Below are 22,987 nucleotides of genomic sequence, written 5' to 3' on the forward strand. Positions count from 1 at the left end.
CTTCCGACCAAGGATTAGGAGGATGTTTTAGAGAATCAACCATCTGACCCTTGAGCGGCAAATTGAGAGAATTGGATGATGGTATGGAGGCGTAATGATCGTTATCGTAATAAGTGAGCGTGATTTTGGTAATATTTGAGCTTTCGGGTGGTTTTCATTGCTGGGTGGTCCCAGCTCAAACATTTGGTGGTCCTGGGAACCGTTGGACCCCTAGCTGCGACGCTATTGTTGTTTCATTATACTCCAACACGTTTCCTCGTCCTTCGCTAACTGCGTGCTCTTGTTGTAAATAAACTTTTTTTGCCTAACGCGACGCATCGATCGCTCGCAATTTCTACATCTACTTCCTTTTTTGTGTTGATATTATCCGACATGCATATACTTAGCTCCCGTTTAATACAAACTGGTTGAAGTATCACATTTGACACAAACTCCTTTTTAGTGCACGTAAGTCGCAGGTTAATAGATGCCTGTAAGTCGCCCTTGATGCCCGAATACAGTAGCTCCCGGCAGTCACTACGCACGTGGCTAGCGTTGCTACTGTCCGTTGGAGTCCCAGAACGTGCTTGTACGACCCACTTTGGTAAATTCTGGTTGGGTAGAGTACGAAACGGACTGGATTAATCCGGTGGGTCTTACACACAGATCCAATCCACTTGACTGGATATGGATCGAATTGTGTTTAATACGCGGATGTAAATTAACCTTGTAAGTTAATTTTCATTAGTCTATGCTTTTAGTGCGAGTCTTCGGCTTCCGTCTTTCTAGCCTCGCTCGGGTTGGGCTTATTTCGGGGATTGGATTCGGATTGGATCTGGGCCCTGCTTGACCGGATTCGGATTGGATCTGGGCCCTGCTTGACCGGATGCGGGTTGAATCTGGGCCCTGCTTGACCGATTGCGGGTTGGATATAGGCGATAAAAAGTATGATGACAGACTGAAACACATGTAAAGTGCTGAGAGGCATGACCCAGCGTGATTGCGGCCCCGTTTTTTGCCTTGTGTTTGATATAGAAGGCTTCGGGCATATGTGAAGGTCATACATATGGAAGGTCACGTCTCTCGCTACACATCAACAGGTACAAACGACTAAAAAAAGACAAGAAGAAAGGTCTTCAGTATAATTGACATTCCCTCTCTCGCAACATTACAGGTTAAGCTATGTGATTTCAGATCTCAGCTTTTACGTCATTCTTAGTATGTCATTCTTAGGGCACTGATAATGAGCCAGGGCCTTGAACAGCGCCACGGTCACGAACCCATCATGCTCAGACATCGGCTCCCTGGAGATCCTCCGTCACAACACATCACAAAGTGTTCTGATCTTCGATTCGTCTTTATATGTTTTACCAAGTAGTTTAACAACATGATCGCATTTAAGTGCCCCAATTAAGTAAGCATTTGTTCGGACGGAGCTATATCACACTGCGCCATGACCATAGCCATCGTCGGATCTTCACAAGGCGCCAACGACTTTACTAAGCTTCAGATCACAGAAAGCGCGTCACCATGGCAACAAGCGCCGGACCAGCCGTGTGACGCACTAGACGCTGTCGGGCAACGTGCAGATGTGGGTATTAGCGCAGGTGTCGTAGCAGCACTTGTCGCTCTCCAGGCACTGGCCGTCGTGGGCGCACTTGCGGATAAAGTTATTCTGAGGGCAGAGCAGCCGGACCGGAGGGCACTTGCCGCCGTGGATCGCCGCTGAAACAAAGCCGTCACAGGTCGTCACCAGAGGGCAGACCCGTGATGCTGGGCGGTTTGACGCGTGGCGACAGACTCTACAAACGGGTGAAACATGTCAGATCATACGCCAGTGATGCACTGCAGTACGGGAAGTTTCGAATAATGTATTATATGCATGATATTGAAAACGAAATTGACGAGGGGACAGTTATGTCGCTCTACTTTTAGCACTCTCACCGCACGACTTTAATGAACAGCGCAAGACGATATCCCATCCATATAGAAGAATGCTGCCCCGACCGTTTTGACGGCGCGGTGCAGCCCTCGCCGGCGCAGAGCACTCACGTGGTCCTCCGCGGTTGGTGCCATCATCACAGCAGTACAGTTGGCCGGTGTTGCGACGACAGGTGTACCGGCACCGGCTGCTCCCCTCTGTCGCGGGCGCGATCGGCCGATTGTTCACCACCTGCTGGCCGGCTGCCAGGCGGAGGTTAGGTCAGAGGGACAGGCGGTCAGGTCAGCGATGCACGCTGTGTGGTGTTAACCTAGGGAAAGTCTCAGCTGATATTCAAGGGCAGCGCATAACTTCTAATACAGCGTCTGGAGTTAATAAAAGTAATCAAGTTTGTTAGTGATCCTGCAGGCTAGCAGTGATCGCCATGGAGTAAGATCATTTATCCATGCTGTAAAAAACAGCACAACCGTATCATTCATTAAATGCGTTATCGCCCATACCTAATCAACGTAATAATTCACAACTAAAACCTTTTGGACTTACTGACGACTCCGTCTTGGTCGTTCGTGTTGACGATCACCACGCCCGTGTGACCGGCCTCCACGTTCACCAGCGTGCCCTCCACGTTCTGCTGCAGCTGTGTCGACATGATGTTCACCTGAGCAGAGCGGGGAGAGAAGCGGCCGTCAGACACAGGGCAAGGCACACATGTGTCTGGGACGGCATGTACAATACCCTTGATATGTCTACCTCATGCGTGCGCAAGGCTTAAGGCAGCTCGTGCCGTGTCGCGTTCCCAAATGTGCACCTTTTTGGCTTGTGCTCTTCCGCATGCACTCAGAGTTAATCATGAACTTTTTTATTATTCCTGGTCTTTGCCAAAACAGAGAAATCAAGTGAAGCTTTCAACAGAGCACCGGAGTGGCCAGACGTCTCGCCAAGGCCTCGGCGGGCCGGACTGGACTGAGCCGGCGCGGGTCCGCCCATCCATGCTGACCTGGTTGTTGGAGCTCTGCGAACCACCGCCGCCGCCGCCGCCGGCCTGCTGCAGCGCCTCAATCGCCGCCGCGTTGTTGGTGGTCTGGACGGCACCGCCCAGGCCTGTCTGCTGCTGCACGGAGACACCAGTGGCCTGGCCCTGGTTCGTCTGCGTGTCACCCGTTGACTGTTGGTTGCTGGTGGCGCTGGTCTGGCCTGTGGCACCGAGGTGACGTGCTCACCCTCCGGCCGGTCGCAGCTGAGTGCCGCGCGAGGCTGTATCAGGGCTAATACATTCGAGTGCACGTGAGGCTTGCATCAAAATCGACGACGGTCTCATTTTTTGGAATGTTTTTTTGACGAAGTGGTCCCAAAGATGCATGAGGTTGCTGCGCTATGTAACCGATCGCGGCTTATTTTGCACACCATCTCCACGAACTGCGCAATCGGGACCGACAGACTGGGCAGCGTTCTTAGCCTTAGGGAGTGGGGCAGATCATCGTCGAATTAAACGGCGTAACGCCCAAAACATTGTATAGCATCAGCACTGTTGGGCATTTACTCACGCACTTTAATCAACGCAAGACGATGCGACTGGGCAAAATATGGTGCGACGATTGAAGATTAGGTGATGAGTTAGACGGTGTAAGATGTGAAAGTCAATTCCAAATCGACACTGAATTTGTACCACCTTTATGCGTATAACACTGAGCCACAACATGACTGGCATGACCAACGCGAAACGTTAAGTGCATTGATGACTAGGGCAGCACTGGGAACCAGAGCACTCTGAGAGCGAGCTCCGCCAGCGCTGAGTGGTGTTGAGACCCTGCGTGGCTGACTGTCGGGAACGTAGGATGGATTCCCGGCGGCGGCGCCAGTCGAGAGGTGCGCAAAATGCTCCACACGAAGTACATGTCTCTCGGGGAGCGGGAAATGCATGCCTCGTGCCGCACGCACTAGGCACACTCGGGTCGCTCCGTCCTCGGCGTTCTGCGCGGGATCGGCGAATGAGTGAACGCCGCCGAGGTCAGACGCCTGGGTGAAGTAAGCCCGCTGTATGGGAAGGCTGCACCTACCGAATTGTATGTTACCGCCTCGGTTGCCCCAGGCCGGCGATTTGGACGGCTGCCTGGTATCCACGAACGTGATGGACGAGGAGCTATGGCCACGGCCGGGGAATGGCACCGCCGCCGCAGCGACAGCCAGCGCCGCGACCAGCAGACTCCGCGTCAGCGACATCTGTTGATGCATACACAAACGTGAGATTCGGAGTTTTGACAACAAACGTAGATTACATGCGCACGCGGCTTGGTAGAACAGTAAGAATACATGTTGTGTGTGTACATACGCATACAAAGTTGAAAACATCGAGTACAAACGTGAGCCCAAGCGCTCAGAACGTCCTTGGTCTACATGTAGAGATGATACTTAGAAGGTGACGAAGGATACCGGCCGTGGTGATGGTGTTTGAGACTGGTCCAACCATGCAACAGGTTTTCGCGAAAAGCCACAAACACAAGTTGCGCTATTACCCACAGTCTTCATGGAAGACAGCCCATTGGTAAGCTTTCCAGTGCGGCTGAGTTGTGACGCATGGGAAATGCCGTAACGGTTACTGGGAAGTGCACATGTGAGTGCTTGTTGAGAAGCGGCGCGCCAATTTTCTTCGCCGTTAGTGGGATTTTCCGGCCACTTAAATAGATCTGACGTTCGTTTTTTCCGAGGCATGAAAATGTCAGATGGGTCACGGGTACGTTGGATACGTAAACGTACGTACGCGATCTGCCGTGTGAACCGTTTTCACGAGCTGCTATCGTAGAGAGATAGCAGCAGAGATAGCAGAGATAGCAAGATCATAGCAGAGATAGCAAGACTTTCCTCAGAACATAAGTGGTTGGGTAATCAGAGTGAATTAGTTCTCGGAAGCTCACTTGTGAGAAGGCAGCGACCACGACCGCGGCATAGCACCAGGAGGTGAGCAAAGCCCAAATCATGAGCACAGTGCGCCCGGGATCCTCGGTGTAGCACTTGTCCCGGCCTCCATGAGGGCTGTGTTCAACGGGCTGGCTCAATCCCCTCCCCGGGCTTGACCTAGATCCCGGGTCTGTTGTGCTCGCCTGAGGCTTACAGCATCAGCGGCGGTTACCACCGGCTGCTGGAATTCGGGACGACCGCCATGCGAACACTGAACCCGCTCGCCGCGCGCCCAACGCGCCGCCTGCGCGCGTGCGTGCCCGTGTCTTTGTGAAGCCGTGCGGCGGGGATTGCGGGGGGTGCGATGCGCGGCGCCGCGGTGCCCAGATACGATCACTGACGCTGGCTCGTCACGGCCGGGAGTTCCACCTGCCTTGTTGTAGAGTCCGCACCAAGAGAGAGAGAGAGAGTCTAGAGAGAGAGAGAGCGAGAGAGAGAGAGAGAGAAGAGAGAGAGAGAGAGAGAGATAGAGAGAGATGGGAGGGAGACGGAGAGAGTGGCGATGAGAGAGAGAGAGAGAGAGAGAGAGAGGTGGGGCGGGGGACGGCTACCGTGTCGTAACGGGCCGGGCGCGCGCCCCGGAGCCCGCTAATTGATAAGGAAGCGCGTGCGGCGCGGCCGGGCGCGACACGCCGACCGACCTTGACCTGACCCCAGTGGCACCGGTTTGGCGCCCGTAGGCCACGTGTTAAAGGAACAGATCGGTAGTGGTGGAGAGGCCCGGATGGGCCGAACTCCGGCATCAGCCGTGGAGATCATCCAAGGCCGTTGAGTCTTTTGGAATACGATGCAGCACTTTCGCACACTGTGTCGACTGTTCAGGCCCATGCAACGCCACGCAGTGGCACGGAAAAGGTAAAAAGGGGTGTTGTGACATGAGCGCTTCGGAAAACCTGGGACATCACAGAGGTCACGTGCGTGACCTTGCCTTCTGCATTACCGGAGAGCTCCTTCATACAGCTGACTGGGCTGAAAGCGAAGCACGACCGCTAATGTCACAGAAACAACGGCAGCCTCGCCATTACGACGCGGGCTATACCGTCCTGACAGCTGTTTAAAAGCCGACACACCGGCGCCCACCGTGCAGCAGGAGAGCGCTTGTTTCTTACGCTTGCGCTTGTGTGGCAACGCAGAGTACTATCCCATCCATGCTAGACGGCAATAGATGGGCCCACCTGGGCTGGACCACATCAACTGGCTTCGGGGCCGCTAATCAGACAAACAGCTCGGATGCATTGAAGTATCCTTGTCACAGGCTGCATGCTAAGTCCGCTTACCGTATCGGCGGCTCATGCCATTAATGCACTTGCTCTAGCGTGCACCGCACTACAGTTTAGTTATCTCTTCAGGTATGGTTGCCGAACCCTTTGGCGCAACACCAGTCAAACGTTCATTTCGTTGGGGCGCAAGTGAGTCCACCGTTCACGCGATACTTTTCGGGTGATGCATGTAGATGAAAGGTCTCCGCAGTGGTGCCTCCCAACTGCAGGATCACGCAGCGTCAACAGGAAATGTCTGTCATAGGATGTCTTATCATACTATTGTTTTTACATCCAAATATCAGGCCATCAATCACTAAAAAGCAATGACACGAGTAGCTCAACAGTTGAGCGGATCTTCATATAATTCGATGAGAGACCGAACTGTAAATTTCCGAGCGTGATATTTCCGTTCTTTGTGTTTTCATTATCTCTGTTGGTTAGGCCTGATCAACAACTGATCCGAACCGGACACGGGGGAAATGAAGCAGAACCCATGGAGAGAAATGTCAATCTCTAACTACTAGTACCTTGCATGAAACAAAACGTTTTATTTGATTTTCGGCCGTCGCGCTTATCGCCGGCCATTCCAAGCCTTACCCTGACTCATCCGTTATGCGGCTTACGACGCTTAAAGTGTGTTGGACCCTCGCGCACGGCAACGCCCGATCTCTCGAATCTTTGTTTTCGCTCACCTGCACTAGCAAGCGTATGGTCATTCACGTGATGTACAGCTAACCCCACACATGACTGCGATACACTCACAGGCCCCACCTGTCCCTTGTTTGGGCATGTACTCACTTTAGTGTTTCAAGCTCCACCGATCCACGCGAGGACGACACGTCACGAGCTCGCCTGGCACCGCTCACTCCTGGCCGTCAAGTGCCGCCGGCCGGCCGGCGCCCGCTCATAAAGGCGAGTCCGGGCGGCGGCCGGCGGCTCTGGGAAGGCCCAGCAGGCCCGTCCGACCGGCTGGACCGGCACCGTGCAGGCCGCTGCCGCCGCTCACCCGATGCGCTGTACCGGCCGCATCACAGGCCAGGCCAGCCACCGTCTGATGTGGACAACGCTCGCGTCTCATGCAATGATACCGCACGACGAGCAGGGCGCCACGATACAGCCCCGGGGTGTGGGGGCAGCCAGCTCACATCACCGGAGTCAGGTGCAGAAATAACCAAACAGCAACAAAACAAGGTGGTGGCTCCAAACGTGGTCGACAAGTTTGTTGAGGTGGTTTTAGTCATCCCTTGTCGGGCGTGTAGTTTGATAAAACAGGCTGGTAGCTGAGCGGGAGAAAATGATGAACCCTGGTCAAAACACGCCCAGCAGGTGTTTCTCCCAAGTCGGACCATTATCTTTTCAAAGCCGTGAGAGGGCTTACCTCGCCCGACGTAACAGGAAACACACCCTTGTCGATTATAGCTGATCAGTCAGGTGGGGTCAGATGAGGCCAAAGGTAACTGCTCTCGCCGTCTCATCGTGGCTTTTCGAATGACTACCGAGTACAGCGGACGGAAAACAAAGCATGCCACCATTCAACTACCAGAGGTAAAAAGTAACGCCACTTGAGACCACTCCATGACCACGACTTGCATGCACTGGTGCCCAAATCATTCATTAACGATGATATTTGTCATGTAGGGTCTGACAGTACTTTAGGTGATTTCCAAAATTCGGCATGACTCCATTTTGGCCTTGAATTACCCTTGAACGTCTCATGATGCATGTCAGCAAATTTGGCTCAGGATGTCTGTAATGACTTCGTGGACCATTCCTCTGATGCCACATTGACCTTGAATGACTTCTGCAAAGCTGCATACATTGGAGAGGCTCGAGCTATATAGCCACTGCACACCTTTGCAGAACCAGACGACGAGAATGTCTGGCCTACAGGGAGCCAGGAAGGCGTTGCGGAAACATAATTTCCTCATTTTCACCGCGCAAGACTTTGGGAGCGGGGTCGTAAATCGGTGACCTGGGGTGGGGTAAGGGGGGGGGGAGAGGACAGAAACTTGCCATCACAGGTCAGGCGTGGAAAGGTTTCACACTCAGATAATCCAAACACCATTCCGTTGCACTGAAGTGTTCGCGTGACACGTTTTAAAACCAAACGAGTAGGGTTTGTACAAGCTCTCATTGTGACAAAGGTTACGGGACGCGCCAATATTTCGATAGAGAGGCAAATGAACGATGGCAGTTACGCCAACATCCAAGCAATGTTGCTAGCTGAGCCGACTCCGCTGGCCCGGCCGGGATGAGTGGTGACAATGTTTGCTCCACCCTCTACGCCGGTCGCAGCTCCAGCGTCCTTGCCACCGCAGGCGAGGGAGCTCCTCTCGTCGGGGTCTCGATAGCGCGTGATAAGCATGCCGGCTATCTAAACAGCTGACCAATTAATGCCAGGAGCACTGGGGTCCTCCAGATCCGCTCCAGGAGACCCAGGTCTTGGAAATCGCCTTGGGATGACCGACTAAGCCATGATTGCAGTGGAATTTTGGTGTGCTAACTTCAGTTTCTCGTACAAAAAAATGGTTCAGATGTAACCGTGCTTTCCCATGCACGTCATCATCAAAGCGCAAGTAATAAACACTGCTGGTTGCAAAGTTTACGACGAGCTGTCTATCACGGTCAGCTCTTCGCGGGTTCTGTGCGGCAGTACGCCGCGATGCTGACTCCGGCGACTCCAGTGGGTGGGCTCCAGTGCAGAGCATGAGTGAACTCCTGTTCTTGACAGTGTGCAGACGGCGCCTTGAAAATGGCCCGAGATGGAAGAACCTGTACCTGCGACGGCTAAATGCACCATAAGCCGTAAACCGGTACGCTCGGTAATAAGCAGTTCACGTCCTTAGAAAAACGCCATTTGCACCTCTTGTGAGAATGCAGTCTTCTTTTCTCCAGCAAATGATGTGCACCAGACCGTTGTGTATTCTCAGAGGAGCAGCAGTCAAGCAGACCCAATTGGCGCCGCGTGACCATACTCATCGACGCGCCCGAAAGCCCCAAAGACTTATTCAAAACGGACCGTGCCCGCCAGCCGCACACCAGCACACACCCCTGTACCACACCGGAGCAACACCGTCAGCAGCTGTGTGCTGGCGGCCGGCCGGGTCTGCGGTTCGCCGAAGGGACGGGCAGGCCCAGCGCGCCTCCCTGACCTGCCGAGTCGGGCCGCCCCACGCCGTCTGCAGACGGCCGGGTTTTCCAGGGCGGCTGCCGTGCTGCCGGCCGGCCGCCACTGCCGCGGCCGACCCTAGCCCGCGCCGGCTGAGGGAGGGGGGGGGGGGGGGGGTCATCTGATCGCAGGGCGGTGTGCGTGAGCGGACGGGCCACGTGCTGGCGCCGAAAGACACGAGAAGGCCCTTCGGGGTCAGCAGGGCGCTCGGCGACGGGCTGTTCCCAGGATCGCTAGCAGCTGCCAGTCCGCCCTCGCCTCAAAGATGTGGCAGATTGTAGCACATTTGCGATTGATGGGGATGCAGATCTCCAAGTTTGGTTTGGGTGTCAATTACTATTAATTACCGTTACAATTAATGTCAATTAAAGTAAATACTCACATGGCTGCTGGAACGGAAAGCAGGCGCTTTAGAGGCCTTAACTTGAGCTGTGCATGGGAAGATTCGAGATCAAACATATATCGCCGTGATGGCACTGATCGCAGTCAGATATAACCGACACAGCACATCTGGCAGTAGCATGAACGACAAACACTAACAAACTTTGAGACTGCATTCGTTGTAAACAATCTGGCAATCGTTGACTGCTGCTGAGAGCGGAAAGCGGCGCTGGCGACTATTCAGTGCTGTACTAAACACTCGGATTTAGGACACACATAGATCATAAGCTTGCAGTAAACAGTAAACAATGCAGCAAATAATGAACAATTATGCAGCATTGCGGGGGCAAGCTTCTGTGTATTTTGGCTACACCAGTCGAGGTGGATGCTTTTGAATAACCTGAGCATTGCATCAACACTGACACGGCTGCTCTGCACCCGCCGGCAATGGCCGAGTGCTGCGGCTGGACGCGCGCGAGGCCGAACGCCGCACTCCGGACACATGAATCAGGACATCAGCCGGTCGCTCCCCAGGTCAGGGTCAGCACCGGCGCGTGCCGAGCCGTCGTCCCATCGACGGCGCGCCGGCTCGACCCGCACCGCCGCGTGTCATCACATCCTGAGCGCCTGGCCCCGAGGATCGCGGCCACGATCCGTGATCGCGGATGGGCCAGGATTATCCTCTTTTTATTGCTCAGGGGCCTTCCGTTTTATCTTTGGTTCTTATTTGCTTAGAGCACCCTGCACCGTGGTCCGAGGCGCCGTATGTTAGCCTGCCGGGGTATTCCCGATCATTCAGAGGCCCTTCACGGGTTCTTCACCCTGGTTCGGAGGGCTGCATGCCGCTGTCAAGGGCCTGTGTGAACCCGTCGGGGCGCTCTCGATCGCTCAGCGGCTCTTCACAATTCCGCTGTCGAGGGCCTGTGCGAACCTGTCGGAGCGCTCTCGATCGTTCAGCGGCTCTTCACAATACCGCTGTCGAGGGCCTGTGCGAACCTGTCGGGGCGCTCTCGATCGCTCAGCGGCTCTTCACAATACCTTGGCTTCTCTCTGTTTGCTCGCGGGGCTCCATGCCGTCACCGGAGCCCTATAAGGTAACTTACCTAGGCTGGGTGCTCAGGGACCCTCTGCATCCGTCTGGGCCTTTCCCCACCTGTTCACATTTATAGACGGCTCGACATTCCAGTCGGAGGCACCATCTGTGAATTTGCTCGGACACTCACAATCGCCGGGGGCCAGCCACACATTGGTCTTGGGTGCCTTCTATTTGCTTGGAGAGCCCCGCACTGTTGACGCGGCCCATATATGTGAAACTGCAAGGAAATCTCTACCACTCAGCGTCCTTCCATATTCGTCTTGACTCTCGATCTGCTAGGAAAGCTCTTTGTTCTTGCTGTAGCTATGCACATGTGTAGTTGCTATGCAAATTCTTATGCATAAATGCCGTATGCTACTGATAAGCCATGTATTCTTATATGGCGCCAGGGCTATTTATGTTAACCTTGCACAGACTCTTCCGGTTGTTCCGGGGCACACCACATTGGTGCTGTGTTCTACTGGTTGGTATGGAAGACCCAGCGCTGTTGACGGGGGCCCTATCTGCTGACGGAGGGCGCTCACAATGGCCACAGTTCGTAATGTCCATAGACACCGTGCGCTAACGGACACGGGTCAAACTATCTTGTGGACATTACTAGCTGTGGACATTATAATACGGACCCGTGCTGATATTCAGCGGCCGTCCACATTCGTTTGGTCACAGTTGGCCAACACTTTTAGGTGTACTTGCTCCCGAGCATTGATCAAATTATGATTTCTTCCCTCAACCCAAACAATACAATTTAGTTGATATGCGCCATAAACCATGCGTTTTCTTACCTCGGCTTATGAATAGGATCCCGTGGGCGGCTGATATCTAGAAGAGTGTTCAGCAGTTGTGTTCAGGCAACACAAACCCGACGCCAAACTTAACTCCCAGTATCTCGCTCAACCTCAACAGTTCGCGTTAGTGGCAACAGGCGTGAAGCCAGCGTCTGCCTGCGGGCGCTACCTGGGAGGTTGTCATTCTTGGCTCAGACACAATTTGGCTACGTCACAGTTTACCCTGTAACGCTCATATTCTTCTTTTCGGGGAGCACCCCTTGGCTGGGAACACTGGTCGTGGGTTTTCCCATTTCCTCCACGAGTCTATGCTGTTGGCGTGGTCGTATGTGTTAGTCGGCCTGATTAAAAATGCCGTCAATGTTCATGAGACAAGGAGCAATCTCCCGCCAGCTCACAATTATTAGCATAGGAATCCCCAGGTTGTCAGTTGTTGCAGCTGCTGGAGATATTGCTCCATCAAGCGCTCGGTGGTGCACGTGAGTGCCGCCACTGCTCGCAGTCACGGGATTTCTCCTGCTCGCGTGCGTGAGCTCTGGCCACCCATGAGTGGTTAGGAAAGAAAGGTTTTTCTATCCAGGGGGACCCGACACCAAAGCCTCCATTTTTGTTTTATTTTTTGTGTTAAACAATTCGAGGTGGTGTCATGGCAAAGTGGGCATGAGAACGGGCGAACGGGAGGCCACCCGTTTTAAATAAATGCCGTACTCTTTAATGGTATGCCTGTGTCAGCCGCAGTCGCAGTCGCAGCGTGCGTCCCCTCATATGCTTTCGGAGGAGGGAGACTCAGCCCCAACCTACCAATGCTGACTTGAGTCCCCATTGCTCCTCTGAGCCTCCCCAACTGCATGTGAGTAAAAAGAGAGTGCTGGGTGAAAAAAAATGCAGCCAAGTTAATGTGACTTCTAGTTCACTAGGGGCCTACACACGTCGCTGTCAGCGTCATGCTCATTTCATCCGGTATTCGGTATCCTGTAGTGTTCGGAAGGTGTGTAGTTTTTTTTTTTTTTGTCTTCGAAACTCCTTCACATGTTAGGCCAGTCTGCAAACCTTTAAGAACAGTTCACATGATAATAGCTGGATCAGCATATAGAGGATTCGACTGCAGAATACGGCAGTACGGTACCGCCCCGTCTTGCTGTAGTCACTCTCTTGTGCGATGCCGCCCCGTCCTGCTGAAGTCACTCTCGTGTGCGGTGCTGCCCCGTCTTGCTATAGTCATTCTCTTGTGCGGCGCCGCCCCGTCCTGCTGAGGTCACTCTCGTGCCGGAGCCGCCCCGTCCTGCTGAGGTCACCCTCGTGCCGGAGCCGCCCCGTCCTGCTGAGGTCACCCTCGTGCCGGAGCCGCCCCGTCCTGCTGAGGTCACCCTCGTGCCGGAGCCGCCCCGTTCTGCTGAGGTCACCCTCGTGCAGGAGCCGCCCCGTTCTGCTGAGGTCACCCTCGTGCCGGAGCCGCCCGTTTCTGCTGAGGTCACTCTCGTGGGGTGTGCCGCCCCGTTCTGCTGAGGTCACTCTCGTTGCGGTGCCGCCCGTTCTGCTGAGGTCACTCTCGGTTGCGGTGCCGCCCCGTCCTGCTGAAGTCCCCCTCGTGTGCGGTGCCGCCCCGTCCTGCTGAAGTCGCTCTTGTGTGTGGTGCCGCCCCGTCCTGCTGAAGTCGCTCTCGTGCCGATGCCGCCCCGCCCTGCTGTAGTCACTCTCGTGTGCGGAGCCGCCCCGTCCTGCTGAAGCCACTCTTGTGCCGATCGGTCCCGCGAGGTCGCCCCAGGGCCGCTCAGAAAGGCAGCAGAACAGTGCGGTGATGTAGCGCGCTGGCCTGGTGCTGGCAAGATACTCGTTCTCGTCCTCAAATACGCATCTTCTGTACGCTGATGGTTTCACAAATGTGAGATCACTGATGACTCTATTCGTTTTCATCACATCCGGCCATTCAGTGGTCAGTCCAATGCTATTGTAGTCTTGGCTATATGAGAAGCAGACTGTCACAGTTGAGTAAAACGTGGGCCAACTTTTATCTGAGCCACTTTGGATAAAGGTAGCTTTACATGGACCTTAACCTTTTTACTTCAACTTATTACCACATCTGGGTGAGCCTGATGAACTTTCAGCCGACAACCTGCGGCACAATCAGAGACCCCACTCGGTGGTCTGTGTTTCCGCTCTCACGGGAAAGAAGGGCTTCTGTAGCACGTCTACGCGTTGTTCTAAGTTTAGGCGACAGGGAATCACAGAATACGTGCACCACTCCCTCTACTTGTGTATCAGGACAGGGTACTTAGTGCCCAAGGGTGTGCGGAATCGTAATACAGTATGGTTGGGGCGACCATGAGCTAGTGAACGCCTGAAGCGACTCGAGGCCACCCTGCGACAAGTGCCGCAAATCTTTGTTTGGCTATCTGATTATTTGGATTAAAAACCTTTCGCCCAGGCGGGCCCATTTCTGGTGTTAGGAATTAGGATGACAGAGAATGGATAACGGTGAGGCAGAACTACATGTACCTGAGGCCATCGGTGAGGCAGAACTACATGTACCTGAGGCCATCGGTGAGGCAGAACTACATGTACCTGAGGCCGTCCCCGAGACTTGGTCCGCACGGGACTCCTCGGCGGCGCTTTGGTTGGCGCTCCGACGGGGCCTCGTTCAGGGATGAATATGGGGAGATCTGGGAGGAATCCTGAATGCGCAGTAGCCTTCCGCCCGACGAGTCCTTTTGGCGGTGCGTCCGCTCTCCTCCGCGACGCGCTGTTGCCGGAATCAAATACGTCACAGTCGGCGGCTAGCGGCCTCGCGTCAGAGCCTAATCCCAAGCTGGCAGCCACCAGCGGCGCGGGGGTATAGCTCAGTGGTAGAGCATTCGACTGCAGATCGAGAGGTCCCCGGTTCAAATCCGGGTGCCCCCTCTTTGTTGCCAACGGCCTTGGCTTTTCGTCTGTCTGAGGAAATAACACTTCAGTGCGGGCTGCTTCGGCTTTTTGTCTGTTGGAGGAAACAGTCATTTAATACCGACTGCCGCGGCTTTTTGTCTGTCGGAAGGAATAGCCATTTTAGTTGTTTCTGATCATTTTAAGCTTATTTACAAGACCTGATTTGCTAGAAACAGAGCACTGTCCGCACAACTGTATTCAGCCATGCTCGCTATTGTGGCACGAGTATTGTTTCCTTTTCTCAAAATGGTTTTTTTCGGCCGCTATTTTCCCTGTGTAATGGCGCATATGGCACCCCTCCTCCGGAAACTTTCTGGCACTACTCGCCCACCAGCCATTCATGAAAAGTTCTGCACATCCGCTTCCGATAGATCAGTGCTCCCCAGCTCAAATCTGACAGTGTTTTTGGTCGAATGGCGGTTTTTCTCAAGTTTCCCCTTGTTTTGCGCAAGGTCTGCCATATGCTGCTGGATAGTGAGATCCAAATCCAAAGCATCGTCGGTGACCTCCGCCAGTGCAGTCTTGAATACTGGCTCCGTATCAGTTGAACGTGCGTTGTCATTGGCAGGGGTTTTCACGATAGGAATTCGCCGGAGTCGACATTTGTTGTCTCGTGGGTTCTTTTGTTCACTCCCTAGTTCATAAGCAGTCCTTCACAATCTTTTCTCACTCAGTGTCTTTGAGGTTGGTTACTTGCATGTGTTCAACAGCGTCATCCAAGAGCTACGACAGACAAACTATTGTCAGCGGTTGAGACGAACAGAGCCTATGATCGCCTGCCTCGTATCAGTTTCGTTTGTGACGGTCCTTCCTGCTCGAGGGTTTTACGTATGGCCTTACTTAGTACACTTTCGGGGGAGGGGCGGGGGCTTATCCTCCCCCAATGATAACTTGAGCAGCCTCAATGCTTTTCTGAAGCCAATGACATACAGCAACTGTCGAAACTCCTGTCGCACTAGGTGTTTAAATGCACAACTATCAATATCACCATCATTTATCATCATTGCCAATGCTGGTTAATCATACTGATTTAAATGGGAAATCGTTCTTCAGCCTCAAATCAGTTCTGGAACCCGCCAAATCTTGCTTCCTTATGAACTTTGAGTTCGACATCAAAAATGCAAATCAAAGTGGTCGAAACTCGGAGATAATCAGGATTTTGGGTAGGTTAGGTTAATTATATTGGCTCAGCTCCCCTCTCCCGTTCGTTTTCAGGAAGTGATGCATCTGGTTTTACGGCTAAAATATTGTTAACCACGAACATTTGTCAGCTATGGAGAATCCATAGTACAGCATTTGGCGCACTAGCGACGGCCCTGGTGGACGCACGGGAACTTTCTCACTGAACAAAGTAACGTGTTTTCCTGAAAATGTTGAGCAGTTGAAAGCAAACTAGCCAAATGTATCAGAGATGTAATGGTAGCACAAGATGCCTGTCCCTTTTGCCGCTGGATGGACGTGGCAAGCCTCTATTTCAAACAAGTGAATCCACATATTTTGAATAAGCGAACCCTTGCTGCGGCCAAATTGCACTGAACGCGCAGATTTTAAGCCTCATGCTCGTCAAAGGTCCTAATTTAACGCTATGTTTTGAAGAGCAGGTAACTTATTCTCCAAAATGTAACGCTTAGGAATTGGAAGCTAGATGTGGATTCCACCTGAAAACGACTGAAGTAAACCTGCGAAAAACATGTTTCCACATATTTTAATTGCAGAAAAGTTGTGCTGAGCCTTACCGTTCCCATTCTATTTGATGATGTTTTATTCTCACGTGACATTTTATTAATTTTTGAAATAGCACAGAACCCTACCAAGGCGAGACCAGGGGCACAGCCAGAGCCTGGACGAGGAGGGGGGGACACAGGGTTGACAGAGGGCCCCCTGATAGAAAAAAGCCCTCCCCCGGCTATGACCTATTTATTATTGAGGACATGCTTTTTCCTATATATATATATATATATATATATATATATATGTATATGTATATATCACACCTTTTTACCTTTTGTAACTAGAATATGGCCAGACCCCACCGCGGGATCAATTCTGCCTTAAGTTTACGCTTTTGTCAGGAATTTTGGTTTGGAGTCGTACACAAATAGCAAGCATTCCGCGAATGTAGATTCAAGATGAAAATTGGGTCAACAATTTGCATTAAGCATGGCCAGGCCATGTTTGCAGCGTTCCAAAATTCATTCCGTAGGGTGTGCAGAATGTAAAGATGAATTGATGATGCAAGAATGCTCGCTCTCCGGTGGCCCACGCCCGCAATTCATCGCCACTAATCCGTTGCTCTTTGTACCCCGAACTCCGACATCTGACCTGCCAGCACGATAGTAAAGCCTGGGGCGCTTAGATACTGGATTGACAGCTGCCCGGTTCGATGCTGATTGGCTGATTTTGAGCCAGGGGACTGGCAACAGGCAGTGAGCCCCAAATGTCGACGTCCCTGCCACCCAATTGGCCGAATATTGGAACACTGCATGTTTGCATGGATATCTTCACCGCATGTTTGCTTGGATATATTCAGCATTCTGTCAGAACTAATTAGCGGTACAAATTATATAACGTAGTTTTGAGCAAACGCGCTCGTATGTCTTACAAACAAAAACCTCGGCGCCAGGCGTTGCAGTTTCCTTACGGCGCGCAGGTTCGGCCCTGCGGCTTACACTAGGCCGGGGCCAACAGGGGCGCGCAGGTTCGGCCCTGCGGCTTACACTAGGCCGGGGCCAACAGGTGGACGAATATAGTGATGCATCCAAAAGAAGGACTTTTCAGCGCTTTTGTACACCAAATCGTATATTTAGAGACATTCCGAGCGCATATCTCACCTGGGCGGTGTTTATAGTGCTGCCAATAACGTCCTGGTCTTTACAGCACCGCGAAGTGGTGCTGGAATCTGGTTGTGGAACTGGAAGAGTAGAGGTAAATTTTATATGTGTTGTGTTGATTTGACCGTTAGTCTGTCAAGAGGACATCCTGGAAGTTAAAAAAGAGTTTCCCCCGGGGAAATCATTGAACTGTACGAATTTATTTTGAAAGACATTCAGCGACATTATTTTGGTCATTGTTGCGCGCTCGGGGCCCGCCCCTGACGCTACTTTGTAGTGGCCAAGGGCGTTCAGTTTTACGAAAACTACGACCCAAGCCATCTCTATCCCTGCTCTCCGAGATTCCGGCCGTGTCATTGAGGCTTTATGACGCACTCAGCTGCTGGGGCTATATGGTGCCGTCAGCCCCTCACCATGGTAGGAAGGGTGGGCACCGCAGAGAATCGAACCCCATACCTTCACTTTCCCAAACGAGCAATGGCTAACGCAGGCGCGTGGGCCACTACACTATCATCACCCAGCGTGCAGGCTCAAACATTTTGACTGTATTTCTTCCACTAGTCGATTCTGCACAATAATGAACGCTCACAGCGAGATATGGGATAGTCTCGTGCGTTTTTGACCCATTTCGACCCACTCCATCTAGCGCTAATGAGACCCCTTATTTCTTTCCGGTAAAGGGGCCCCTTTGAGTACAACAGTACGGGGCACATTGTTATTCCCGGTCAAGAGCTGAAGGGCCATTCTGTCCCACCGCGGTGTGTTTTCCGGCCGTCATTCTGACGACACGGGGCGGCATCCCCTGGTCAATCCAGAGACCCTTAAAGGGATACATCATATCACATTGGTCCACTCCCTGGCGCGGGAGGCCTTCTGGCCCGCACAGTTGATCGTGGATCGACGCATGAACTGGCATTAGCTCTAGCTCTGGCTCACCGCAGATTGTCGAATTATTGGCACATAGACTCCAGTTGGGCTAAACGGGCCCATGCTGGAAAAAGGTTGGGGGCCCATCGTTCTGGGGGCTCCAATCGCCACAGGACCTTTCTATTACCTCAGTGTGAGCACTCATCATAAGTTATTGTTTGCAGGGGTTCTTAATGTAACCTACAGTCAGTTCTTCGGATCCTTACGCCCTCCAACCGGGCCTTTGATAGTCGGTTCCAGTGGGCCGCCCGGGTCCCTCTTCAGGACCTCATCAAACACTTCTCTTGGTCGGCTCGGGGCATTTATAAGCGCAGGGCCCTCCGTTAGGCGGTGTGGGCCCCTGAAAGATACAAGGCCCCCGACCAGTGTAAATTACTGGCCCGGGGTTTATAGCTGATTGGAGAGCGGGTCGTCAGGCCAATACCGACACAGAGCCGACTATGTGGCGCGGTGGTACCTGACCGACATATAGGCCCATATCGACTCAGAGGGTCCACAATGGGCATAAAAGACCCTCTGACCGTTATGTGAGGATCCATCTTTGCATGTCTTGGCCCCTGAACAAGACTCCGATCAGCACTTCATGCTATTAGACCCCCCAATTGGGCCCTTGATCGTGAGACCGGGTGGGCCCGCTAGGGTCTTTGGGTCTTCACGAGCACTGGCTCTGGCCGACTCGGAGCCCCTTGACAACACGGGCGCTCGGGGTCCCTTTACGCTGCTCGGGGCAAATCGCTGGCTTGGCTAGTATGCATGATTTTATCAATTACGCGACCACGAGCATGTTGGCTAACTGTGGCTATTATCTCATGCATAACATTCAGCAAACGGATCGGTCTTTTGACTGTCAGCGACATCTGATTTCCTTTTTTGGAGTGAGCGTTAAGATCTCCCGCCCGGGTGAAATAAATAGCTATTGTCTACATCTTGCGTCGTTTATATAGCTCGTTATCACATCTTCAATGTGTTCCCAGAAAAAAACTGTAAAATTCGGTGATAAATCCAAATGCTCCAGGTGATTTGCTATGTGCCATTCGGTTTTGTACGTTCTTACACTGCTCTCTGGTTATTAGGTCCCTCATACAGCATCTTATCTTCCTCCAATAATTGTGGAGCATCGTCATCAAGTGGGAAACTTTTTTAAGCCTGATTTTCACCTTGAATTGATTTGTACAGACGTTGGAAGTGCGTAGCACACTCATCCAGCATACCTTTGCTTCCACTTTTAATGTTATCTCGTTTTTAAGAGCCGATGTTTCCCGGAATGTCTTACGTCTAGAGTTCATGAAGATTGCTGGTGTCTAGACTGGTGAAATCGAGACGACCAAGTACCAGTAAAATGCAGTGCTCACTTCGAACGTTCGAACGTTATCAGGATAGAACTCTGCAACAGCATGTGCCTTGGACATTTTGACATCAAGAACTAAAAATTTTCAGTCAGTTTCCCATAGACGCCTATTACTTTCCTGCCTCCGCATCGGTATCTTTAATCCGGAAGTAAGTAGCGTTTATGGTAAGCATTGCAAATGTCAGTCCTGTGTCATTATTGAGGAAAGCCAAGGTGCGCTCAACCTGGCATGATATCCATTTTAGGTGTTTTAGTCCTTGTGTAGCCTAGAATAAGTTACAATATAAAGCAAAAGTTTTTTACCATAAACGAACGACTTGAGTCCGGACTTCTGCATTATTGACTTGGTAAACAGATCCTTGACAGTAAAGTCAACAGTTTGAATAAATGATGGAGTTCGGCTAAAGTAAGCCAAGATTCAGCTTCTATCATAAGACAAAAGACAATATCTCAGCAACATCTATTGACGCAGCCTCGCGCTATTCTCCAATTGCTGGCTCACCAAATGGGACGCCATGCGCGGGACACATGTCGGAAAAAAACAGCTGGTCTGGTCCGCATTATTTCGCATCCTACCCATCTCGTGTTTTCCAGCATGGTGCGCCAGCTCCAGTCATGACCTACATCGTATTATCGTTACTGGCCCGGCCATCAGGGATTATTCGAAAGGTATCTTTTCAACGAATATGGCAGAAATGGCCAGAGCTCTTGCAAGCAGGGTAACCATCCATGGCACAAAACTAGCCGCGTGGATGCGTTTAGGGTGTGATGTTAGGCTACCCGGCTGTGCTTTCAGTAGGGTGTGATGTTATGCTACCCAGCTGGGCTTTCAGTAGGGCGTGGTGTTATACTACCCAGCTGTGCTTTCATTAGCACTGAATTTGCTAGTGAGATTTTTTCTAGGAAACAGAATCACGAAAGGTGTGTTAGTAACCAGAAACGCAGCACTTGTACGGTTATAGTCCCCCTTCCCCCTCACCTCGTGCTCCTTCAGCGAAGCGCGCCTACGCAAGTCAGAAGCCCTGTCGCGTGTCCTGTGCAGTCCTGTGCCGCTGCCTGAGTGGCATCGAAGGCCCCACAATAGCCTCTCCGAAACATAGCTGGTAAACGTGAGAAATAAGCATCGTCCTTACCTTTGCGGGCCCGTGAATTCTTACGCTTCAAACAGCCGGCGATAAATATAACAGGACGTACTGCTTAAACGAAGATATCAAGCAATCATTGATGCCTGGTACGAGAATGCTTGCGACTAGCAACTGGTAGGAGCTTCCGTTAGATATTTCTGTGCTTGTGTGCTTCAGCGCATGCACCAAGCTGCGTCTGATGTGTGCAGTCCATCACAAAATGTTTGACGTGAAAGTCACGCATCGGTTGGTGCATTTAATCGTCGCAAGATGGACGGAACGGCGCCTTTAAAACAAACACTTATAAAGGACATACATGCATGGTGTGACTGACTACTACCCTTGTGCTGAATACAATCGCATACCCGGCGAAATTGTTGCGGTCAAAGCCTCAATATTTTAGTGTAACTCTCACAAATAATTGTCTCTTGACATGTGAATGCGGCACAAATGCTCTGCATCGTGTGTTCCTGCGCATGCTTCAGTGAGCTTGAGCTTGGGTGTAGTTGTAGCGCTTTGCAGAATTTCTGCCCGAGATTGCGTGTCTTGAGCGGTCCCCAGTCCACAAGTTTGACTGTCAATTGAAGCCTCTCTATGCACGTAACCATCCTGCGAGGAATTGGTACGATTCAAGATGAGAAGTTGCTATCGTGTTCTGGTGGGACTTGTGATCACCTTTCGTTCGCTCCCAACATTATTTGGCTTGAATTGTTGCCTGCCTGACACAGGCCACTGCATGCTCTTGCGTTTTGCTTCAGGCATCGCCAAGCATCAGCTTCGCTATAGAACTCTGCTTTCTTGCCCGGCTCTTTGTCATAACATCACTCACGTGTTGCCTGACCCAGCTCTCGCCCTGTGATAAGAAGCGACTGTCGCCACACGTATCCACAAAAACACGGCGGTGATAGCTGATGCTTAGGTGCGGCACGGATGCTATGAAGTTTTTAGCTCACGTGAGCATGTATCTTTAAAACGCTGATGCATCCAACCCTACAGCAGCATATGCGTGCCGAGAGGCCGAACATTTGTGAATCCGTGCTCGGCACAGCGGGGCGAAGGCAGTCACTCTGTTCGAGACCCGTTGCAGCTTTGTTCAGAGCTAGCTGTCATCCACACGTGAACAAAGGGCATGCCCAGATTTAGCGCGAACATCAGACAGTTTCTGCGCGAAGTGATGCATTGCTGAACACCCCTAATTCCCAGCACATGTCATGAAAACGCCAATGTGCGTATACCATCCTCAGCACAACCAGCTGATGTCGCTCATTGTTTGTTAGCTGAAATGCGCCCTGAATCGACGTATTAACAGCCACTTATCCAGGGATGTCGATTTTTGTAAGTTGTTGCCGAGGTGAAGGTCCGACAACCTACCCCCCCCCCCCCCTCCCATTGCTTCTCACCGAACTTAGCCCACTTTATTTTGATTAAACGCAATATATGTTTTTAATCTTTGTATAAATTATAAAGTATTTAATTTAAGCAGCATAGAAGTCATGCAGGGTTGGATCCAGACAGCAGGCCCTGGACGCACGCGTCTCTCCTAATCGGCACGTGAAGGCCATCTTTAGAGGCCACCTGATTTGGTCGATGGCGCTCTTCTATGATGGTCATGAGAGGCGGCACGCATTTTGTTTGAGGGGGAGGGGGACAGGGTTAGTCATGAAGGACTTAGGTCGTCCACATATTCCAGAGCTTTTCACTTCAGCCTCACAAACCATTGTGTGCCTTATGGCGCTGGGTATGTGAAGTTTATTGCATCGTTTATCCGCTCAGCTGTTCCGATTTACCTCTTGTGGTGAGGGCAGCCATGAGTTTTTGTTATGAGAGTGGTAAAAAACACCATTATGTAGAAAGACCAAAGAAGATTGTCTCCTTATTATGATCATGTTTTACCCACGTGTTTTGTAGTATTCCAGCCGAAAGCACTGGGGGAGGGGCAAGCCAACATTTGGGGGGGGGGGGGGTAACTCAGCACTGGGGAGGGGCCAGGGCCCTCACAAAAGCATACCAATCGACACCCGTGCACTTATCCAAACAAATGAGCTTGTGATCAGTGTGTGTGTTACATGTAGATGTACCTGCACGTATTGCATCCAAAAAATACGTTTATGTATAATTTATTCTCTTCGTTACGCTTGATTTATTCTTTTGTGTTTTCCTTCAGGCCGCGCCAATCGTCAGCTTTGCTACAGAATGCTGCTTCTTTGCCCGCTTCTGTCATTACTTCTCCCACGTGTTGCCTGATCCAACTTTCGCCCGTGCTAAG

The 22,987-nt window shown here is 51.9% G+C and overlaps 1 protein-coding gene and 1 non-coding gene across 2 annotated transcripts; one reads left to right on the forward strand and one right to left on the reverse strand.

Annotated features, from left to right (window-relative positions):
* Positions 1-1,106: 1,106 nt before the first annotated feature.
* LOC119102501 (uncharacterized) lies at positions 1,107-7,018 on the reverse strand. Its single transcript, XM_037225874.1, has 6 exons — positions 6,937-7,018; positions 3,979-4,141; positions 2,919-3,115; positions 2,465-2,579; positions 2,032-2,163; positions 1,107-1,704 (listed from the first exon to the last, which is right to left on the reverse strand). The coding sequence occupies exons 2-6, from the start codon at positions 4,139-4,141 to the stop codon at positions 1,544-1,546; spliced, it is 768 nt and encodes a 255-aa protein (XP_037081769.1). The 5' UTR covers positions 6,937-7,018; the 3' UTR covers positions 1,107-1,543.
* Positions 7,019-14,395: 7,377 nt separating this feature from the next.
* TRNAC-GCA (transfer RNA cysteine (anticodon GCA)) lies at positions 14,396-14,467 on the forward strand. Its single transcript has one exon. It is a non-coding gene; the product is annotated as a tRNA-Cys (tRNA).
* Positions 14,468-22,987: the final 8,520 nt, after the last annotated feature.

The sequence above is a fragment of the Pollicipes pollicipes genome, unplaced genomic scaffold (assembly GCF_011947565.3).
Source record: "Pollicipes pollicipes isolate AB1234 unplaced genomic scaffold, Ppol_2.1 Scaffold_5724;HRSCAF=6776_pilon_pilon_pilon, whole genome shotgun sequence".
Taxonomy (NCBI): Eukaryota; Metazoa; Arthropoda; class Thecostraca; order Pollicipedomorpha; family Pollicipedidae; genus Pollicipes; species Pollicipes pollicipes.

Excerpts from the sequence above, each read along its gene's own strand:
- LOC119102501 (XM_037225874.1), bottom strand. The coding sequence starts at position 4,141 with ATGTCGCTGACGCGGAGTCTGCTGGTCGCGGCGCTGGCTGTCGCTGCG. Across the intron at positions 3,116-3,978 it reads AGGCGGTAACATACAATTCG|GCCAGACCAGCGCCACCAGC; the intron begins GTAGGTGCAGCC and ends TCGGTGCCACAG. Across the intron at positions 2,580-2,918 it reads CGCAGAGCTCCAACAACCAG|GTGAACATCATGTCGACACA; the intron begins GTCAGCATGGAT and ends CGCTCTGCTCAG.